At 43.6% G+C, this 8,615-nt stretch overlaps 1 protein-coding gene and 1 pseudogene across 1 annotated transcript; one reads left to right on the top strand and one right to left on the bottom strand.

The window, feature by feature from the left end:
* Nucleotides 1-2,064: 2,064 nt before the first annotated feature.
* On the top strand, nt 2,065-3,839 carry LOC123184826 (L-gulonolactone oxidase 2-like; annotated as a pseudogene).
* A 2,290-nt stretch (nt 3,840-6,129) lies between these two features.
* Nucleotides 6,130-7,442, bottom strand: LOC123184825 (uncharacterized). Its single transcript, XM_044596878.1, has 2 exons — nt 6,915-7,442; nt 6,130-6,429 (listed from the first exon to the last, which is right to left on the bottom strand). Exons 1-2 carry the CDS (start codon nt 7,364-7,366, stop codon nt 6,396-6,398), a joined length of 486 nt encoding a protein of 161 aa, XP_044452813.1. The 5' UTR covers nt 7,367-7,442; the 3' UTR covers nt 6,130-6,395.
* Nucleotides 7,443-8,615: the final 1,173 nt, after the last annotated feature.

Genomic DNA, 8,615 nt, shown 5'->3' with positions numbered 1-8,615 from the left:
GTACTGATCCTTACCATTTCCCCTTAAACTAGTAATACTCAGAAATTCAGTATATCAGCACACATAATACTTCATATAGCAGCACCACTTGATGAAACAAGAATATACTTAGTAAATTTTGCAATTGTCAGAACCATTTATAGAATGTTACTAAAGTGGGTAAACTCAGCAGACTAATTGAGTTGAAAACCATGAATTCTCGTACATGGCAATGAGCTACATTCAGTTGATTCCCCAATCTCCACTCAAAATAGCCAGCGTACTGGATACCCCTCTGCTGCTTACGCTGTTACGCATGCCATGCAATCGTTAGAGAAACCACAATTTCTGTAACTCTTGCATATCCTGCAGTAACCAGTGCAACATATACGATGGCTAGCTTCTATTTTCGTGCTACAACATTGCAATCTTAACAAAAATCGTTCTCATGCCCGAAATATTCGGCCTTAATTACTGTACATCGGCGCCGGCACTTCATCGAGCCGTCGTATAGGCGCACCCATAGGCGCCGCAGACCGCCGCCGGCAGTTACGGCTGGGAGGCCCTTCCCTACTCTGCCGTAGCCAGGGCGCTCAGGTACCGGCCGGCCTTGTCGTCGATGATCAGGCGAACGCCGCCGCAGCCTGATCGCAAAGATTCGACTGGAATTGGAATAACTGAATATGTCCACGACTCGCGGCGGATGCCCGCGAACTACTCCTAAGCTGACGTGGCTGGTGCGGTACGCTGGGGCGTACGCGAGCCGTAGCCCAGGACCGGTTCGACAACTTCGAGGACCATGCTGAGTCCGTATTTGCAAGTTTCAGGATTGTATAGAAGCAGTTTGTGAGTTCCGGGACCATTATAGACATCGTCAACAACTTTAAGGATCAAAGATGCATTTTACTCTGTAGATAGGCTACGGAATCCATCCAACAGCAGCTAGGCTGCTTCGTGTGTGCTTGCGCACATCGTCGTCTTCGTCTGCGTCCCGACGGAACCGATTAGCTCGGAATATCCTCGCGCTAGCTTCGTACGCGTAGAAAAGCACTCGGCTACGTCGTCGTCGAGGTCGCAACATGCGCCAACAAAGGATCGCTAATTTCCTGGAAATCGGAAAAATCGCCGGACATATCTCTCCTGATGTTAGCCTGTAAGCTCACAATGCCCAAGTCGTCTCTCTCTGCGCCACAATTTTCTCCCCACGAGTGCGACGAATGCACCATGCAGGCTGCGACCTTAACCTGGGACCTAGTATTTATTAGAGCACTGCTATACACACGATAAATCCATGCACGATCTGCGCACGACAACACATCTACACCCTTGGGTTGCCTCGCTTTGTAAATCTTTGTGGCCCAAATCATTTCGTGTGTGGATCGTGCATGCACAGTTCGTGTGCACATCACTTCCGTATTTATTAAGACATAACTTGTCTAGTGGCAAGACACAAGCCCTCGTATGTGGAGGTGTTCAACCAAACCTAATTAAATTTTCAGTTGCTTGAACAACAACAAATGTGCTAAAAAGAAAAATGCAAGCTCTCTCGGGTACCCTCCATCCGGTGAAGAGTGTACATTTGAGTTTAAAATCTGTTCACAAAAGAGTGTACTTCTATCTTTCGGATGCACTTTAAAGTAGAAAAAAAATGCTTCTCTCTCACCACACGGTAATCAAGATCAATAGCATTCTACACATGTTCTCCTTGATTTCTATACATGCACTTAGCTCATTGGGGTTGGATAATTAAAAAGAAGAGAGATGATGGTTTGCATCTTTTTAATGTATTTTTTACTTCACTTCATAACTTATCATAAAATTTCTATATGTACATTTTTCATGGGATGGAGGAAATAACTTGTTGGGCTCACTAACGCGGTATTAGAAAAGTGTTCATTTCGAACAGTCCACGGTCAAAAGTCCACTAGTAGTACGTATTCGAACTGTTCATAAACAAATAATAGTCTATGGAGTCTGAGGAATGCACCATGCATGCCGTGACCATAACCAGTTAACCCTATACCTATATATAAGGCCTAGCTTGTGCATTGGCTACAAACAAGCCCTAGTACATCGAGGTATCCATTCAAGTTGCCACCCCAATGATGTCGCAAGGACAAGAGAAGAATGGAAAGCTGCCTCCCAGTTGCCCTCCTAGCGCTAGGGATCCTCCTCCAGCTCGCTGGCTGCAGCCCTCCACCAGACCCGGTGGTGTGCACGCACGGCACGTCCAACTGCACCATCACCAACACGGTCGGCTTCTTCCTCTGCCCCGCGGCCAACGTCACCTACCCGCGGACGGAGCAGGAGCTCGTCGCAGCCGTGGCGGCCGTGGCGGCCGCAAAGCGGAAGGTAAAGGTAACCACCTCGCACGCACACAGCATTCCCAAGCTCGCGTGCCCCGGCGGCCGCGACGGCACACTCATAAGCACCGCGCGGTTGAACCGGACGGTGCACATCGACGCTGATAAGCGGCTCATGACGGTGGAGAGCGGCATGCTACTCCGGGACCTCATGGAGGCCGCCGCAGCGGAGGGGCTGTCCCTGGCGCATTCACCGTACTGGCACAGCCTAACCATTGGTGGGCTCCTCGCAACTGGCGCGCACGGGAGCTCGCTGTGGGGCAAGGGATCTGCTGTTCACGAGTATGTGGTCGGGCTGAGGATTGTGACGCCGGCGCCGGCTAGCCAGGGGTTCGCCGTGGTGAGGGAGCTTGGTGCCAATCACCCGGACCTGGACGCCGCCAAGGTCTCCATCGGCGTGCTGGGCGTCATCTCTCACGTAATTCTGGCATTGCAGCCGTTGTTCAAGCGGTCGGTGACTTTCATGAAGCGCGACGATTCAGACCTTGCGGATCGGGTGGCCACGTGGGGCCGCCTCCACGAGTTCGGCGACATGTTATGGCTGCCGCAGCAGGGCAAGGTCGTCTACCGCCAGGACGACCGCGTCGACGTCTCGACGCCGGGGGATGGCCTCAACGACAACTTGATTTTCCGTGCCACTCCCACCCAGGTGATCATTGCTGCAAGATCCGCAGAGGAGCGGCTGCAGGAGAACGGCACTGACACTGCCCGATGCGCGGCGGCACTGCTGCAGGCGGACACCATGGAACGGCAGGCCTACGGCTTCACCAATGATGGCGTCTCATTCACGGGGTACCCGGTGTGGTGGGGTACCAACATCGCATCCAAGCGTCTGGTACATGCATCGACAGCCCAGAGGACAGCCTCCGCTCCGCCTGCGCCTGGGACCCACGCATCCCAGGCGCTCGCGCCGACAACTCCGGCTTCAGCGTTGCTCTCTCCAAGGCGCCGGCGTTCATCGCTGACATGCAGCGCCTCCGGGATCTCAACCCGGATGTGTTTTGTGTTGGCATCGACTCTAGGACGGGTATGTCCATGCGCTACATCAAGGCATCCTCCGCTTACCTTGGCAAGCAGGAGGACTCGATTGCCATCGACATCAACTACTATCGTAGCAACATCGACGGCACGCCGCGGGCGCACACCGACGTGGGCGACGAGATCGAGCAGATGGCACTGTGGAAGTACGGTGCCCTGCCACACTGGGGCAAGAACCACGACATCACTTTCGATGGTGCCATCTCGAAGTACTCAAAAGCCCACGAGTTCCTGGCGGTGAAGGATAGGTACGACCCTGATGGGATCTTCTCCAGCGAGTGGAGCGACCAGGTGCTCGGCATCAATGGGAGTCCGAATGTCATCAAGGAGCATTGTGCCATCGAAGGACTTTGCGTCTGCTCTGAGGACTCGCACTGTGCGCCGGAGCAGGGCTACCTCTGCCGACCGGGGAAGGTGTACACGAAGGCTAGAGTTTGCTCACTCGTCAAGGATTATTAGGATGGTGAGAACCCGAGAGTATGTTATGTTACACGTAAAATACATGTATTTTTTTCGTGCCGTTTGAGTTTGTAAGGGGATCATCTATCTATAAGATGAATCCTCAAGTTATCTGAGCTGTTAAGAGTCGAGCTAAACCGGAGTTTTGTACCCTGGGTGGCGTCGTGTGGGGTTTGGTCATGTGATGTCTTGGGTGTTGGTGTCTACCTTATAAAGCAATGAAACCCTCGAAAACGCTGCAATTTTTGCAGCACCAAATATGTTTCTCTATTTGAAGTTCTAGGGTTCAGCCCATCATTGTATGTGTTGTAAGCAAATAGGTTGATATATATAAATTATTCTTCCCCCGAGTTAATGTTACTATTCATCACTCAGGGGTGCAGAATAAGTTATTCTTCCCCCGAGTTAATGTTACGATCATTTCATAATTAAATTACGTTTGGAATTCAAATAGTTACATTTCTATTGATTCACTACGTAAAATTTGACATAAAAAATAAAAATATAGGTCATAAGACAAGAAAATTTGCAGTTTATGTGTATTTTAGACTATGTTTTTACGTTTATAATTTTACGTAACATAAAATATTTTTTACGGCGATTATATATTTTCTTACAGTCTCTTTTTGCGTCGAAAATAAAACAAAACTTACGGAACATAAAATTACGATGCATTGATGGTAAAATAGAGGGGGGTGAAGAATAATTATTCCTCACTCAGGGTGACGAATAGCGTGACCCCATATATATATATATATATATATATATATATATATATATATATATATATATATGAAAATTCATCTTACCACCTGGGGGTAGTTACCCCACTCAAGTGGTGGTAACTACCATTGATGGTAGATAATTTTTGTCCTATATATATATTTGCGTTTTGTATGTTGTATGTAGTATCTATCGAAACCGAGAGTATGTACATGTAGTATGTAGTATATAACAATGATTAGGTTGTATATATGCTAATTTTTAGGTAGTATGTACCATGTTTTGAGTATGCTCTTTTTTACGTATAAATATGTACGTATTTCATAAATATAACAAAAACTATGGGTGTATACGTAATTTTTTCATGTAACTTGTTTTGAAATATCTTAGATATAGTATATAAACATTTTTAAAATAATAAAATATTATATATAGTACCACATGTTAGTATATGAGATATGTGGGGTAACTACCACCAGGTGGTAGGATGGATTTTCCCTATATATATATATATATATATATATATATATATATATATATATATATATATACATATATATATATATATATATATATATATATATATATATAACTCATGTTTTATACTCCCAAGAGTATGTACTCCCACCCCAGATGGATAAGGTAAACCAACGTAAAGCAAAAAGGCAGAAAAATAATCGGTATAAGGTGGGTCCTTGGACCTAGAAGGGAGGAACGACCATGTTGATCAGCTAGAAAATAGGTATCGGTTTAAGAGCTATTTCGGTTGCCGGAGGAGTGTATGATGTTTTAAATAAAGTGCTTACGTTTGGAAGGAGAATTAGCACTGGTGCCGATAAAATGGATCCCATGCGTAGCAACTTGGAAGATACAATGGTTCTGTACGTCTCCATTTATGTAGTATGTTCAGTTTTGTAGTCTCGTTTTGAAGGGGTATGTACCTCAATTATTACAAAAGTTGTATACTTCATTTGTGTTGGTATAGTACATACTGTTTCTTTCAAGTATGTATAAAAAATATTATTAGAAGGAGGTGGTATGTACTGATTTTTTGTGAGGAATATACATTGTTTTTGCAAGGAGTATATATACTACTTTATTTAAGGGGCATATACTGTTTTATGGAATATATATACTGCAGCTTTTACGGGTATATTTTTTAACATCTTTTACGGGTATATGATACTATAAAAATAGTATGCATCATACACTCCTTATTTAAGGTGGTATATACTTCTATTCGCAAAAAAGGTGGTATATACTTCAATGGATGATTTTTCCCGCAAAAGGGGTGATATTTAAGTATATACCCCTTGTTTAAAAAGCACTATATAAATTCATTGAATTTACAACAATATACCTCACTGGATTTAAAACATTATATACTTCATGGGATTACAAACAGTATATACTTCAGCATGGCCTCTTTTCTTCGAAGAATTATATCCTTATTATTATTCAAAAATATAATATGCTACTCTCTCCGATGGGAGTACCTTTTCATATACACTAGTACTTATCAACCGAAGAATTATATGCTGCTTGTCACCAAAAAAATACATACGAATATTGCCAAAGAAGTGTATACTGCTTCTTCATATGGAAGTATTGGTCTATCTGGCCAGCATGCTTAATATGCATTGCTAGATGAGTACATAAATTCGCATCTTAATAGAAACATGTATACCGATCAAGCAAAAAGGACTATGCAACTACTTTTAGATCTTCAAAAAGGTTATGCTACAAAGAAAAGGATTATGTCTGCCAGAAAACTGCAGATAACACAACTATGCTTCTGGAGATCGCATGGAGGCTCTCCTCAGTCACACAAATTTACATGCATTGCATCCTTGGATATTCTGGAAAACTGTTAGCAACATAAGTTAGACTTTCTTGAAAAATACTGTATAAGTATACAATATATCCAAGTCACAAATATAAAAAGAACTGCACTAGGTGCACCCATGCATCCACAAAGAAACAGAGTAAAAAGAACTTCTCAATTTGTTTACATCAGGAAGGACAATAGATGACCTGATCTATTAGCACTTGTGTACATCTTGAAGAACAAAAGTTTATTTAGGCAGCTGGGGTGAGAGAAAGTGATTCTCCAATCAATTGGCCAGCAGCCACGGCAATTAAACAATGGTGGATGCATATACTCATTTAGTTTACTAGAACTGCACTCACGGGATAATGGATTGGATCATACTTCTCGTTAAACATGAGATGTATATACCAATAATTTAGGATCCTAATTCGATGACCACTCCATTATCATAAGAAAAAAAAGCAGAAAAAATTGCGCACGCGCCAATATACCAGATCTGTGGTAGTTTCAGACCTGTTTACCTGAAAGGATTCAGAAGAGTAGAGCCGGCAGAATCAATCCGGCTCAATGGGATTAAACTGCTTCCATGAGGAATATATGCAAGCAGATGGTAATGAGACCAATCGATCGGGTACTTAGCATTTGATTCGTGGGCCAGCTGCTTACGGTTGGAAACTTGGACGAGACTCCACCATCGATTGGGAAGAATTGGGCGCCACTGTTCTCTCGCATGACGCTCATCCACTAGCGACGCGGCAGGCCATGCCAGCCACCTGGAAGCCGAAAGAAGAGATACATGAGCGAACCATTGATTTGATTTTGAGTATGGTCGTCGCGCGACGGAAACGAAGCCGGCCACTGTCGTCGTCGCCGTTGGCCGGTGAGAAGAAGAGCCACTGTCCAGCGAGATCTTGTCTTCGCGGCCAATATCTTTGCGCCAGCTGCAAGCCGCCGCCGCCGGCATCGCCGCCATTGTTGCCCCCGCCGCTAATGAGACGGTAGGGCAGATCGATAGGCGCTCAAATGGATAAGGCGGGTCAAGCGACAAAAATAAACACCACATTAAAATCGGAGCAATGACCTGTTTTGTTGGGGTTTTTTCACGTAAAAATATGAAAGGCTACGGGGGATAGAATCCTATAGCACGGGCAAACAAAAAAACAAGCTAGACGTGTGTAGGAGTACATACTTCTAGGAGTACTAACCCATTTTCCTATATATATATATATATATATATATATATATATATATATATATATATATATATATATATATATATATATATATATATATATATATATATATATATATGGAAAAGCATGGCTATTGTGTTTCTCTCTACAGGTTGTAATCAAGGCCACATGTTTGCTTTGGGATACGGTCCAGCAACTTTCCCTTTTTATAATTCTTGCATTTTAGGTGCTTCACTCTTATTTCCTCATATAGGGCAAAGTGGTACATGGTCCCCTCTTGTTAGCCCACTAGGCGCAGTGCTAGGCTGCCATCTTACTGATGCACAGTCCTCGGCCCACGTGCAAAAGTTCTTAGCCCATGAACAGTTCCATATGCTTGAAGGTGCCTACGTGATGAGCAAACAATACAAGTGCTTGAAGGTTCCTGTGTTTGAACTTTAGAAAACTAGTCCAAATGATGTTCAGTGTTGTAAACTAGTTCTGATTTTGAACCTCAGAAAACAAGCAAAAGTTTGTAGAACACGTTAATGGTATATATAGCAAATATTCCCACCTCTAGAGAATATTGTTTGCGCTAAAAAGCCCAATGGTACTTGTTATGGCATGATGTTCATGCAATATTTCTTAAAAAGAACAGTGAATCGTGAATCTTCTTAAGAGTAAAAAACGTATCTCAAGTATAGGATGCACAGCGTAATTTTGTTTTCGTAAAAAGGAAGGAGTCATTCTCTGAAGAAAAGCTGAGCAGCATAATTCAATATGAAAAATAAAACAGTGTGTTTTAGCCGCTAAACAAAATGGCTCAACGATAATTGTAATGTCTATTTTCGCATGGTTGATGGATAGTTTTGACCAATATGGCACTTTAGGAAACCCGACATTGCATGTGTGAACGTGCCGACAAGCAATACAAGTTACGGTGCTACCTTTCCACAAGTCTATGCAGAGATTAGGAATTTGATGCCCAAGTTGAGTATTTTTTTGGATACAGTATACGGCTGCACGCGGTGCAAAAGTAAAAATGCTTTA

The sequence above is a fragment of the Triticum aestivum genome, chromosome 2A, assembly GCF_018294505.1.
Source record: "Triticum aestivum cultivar Chinese Spring chromosome 2A, IWGSC CS RefSeq v2.1, whole genome shotgun sequence".
NCBI lineage: Eukaryota > Viridiplantae > Streptophyta > Magnoliopsida > Poales > Poaceae > Triticum > Triticum aestivum.
The sequence above is the reverse complement of the archived record's forward strand: the minus strand, read 5'-3'. Positions and strand labels throughout refer to the sequence as shown.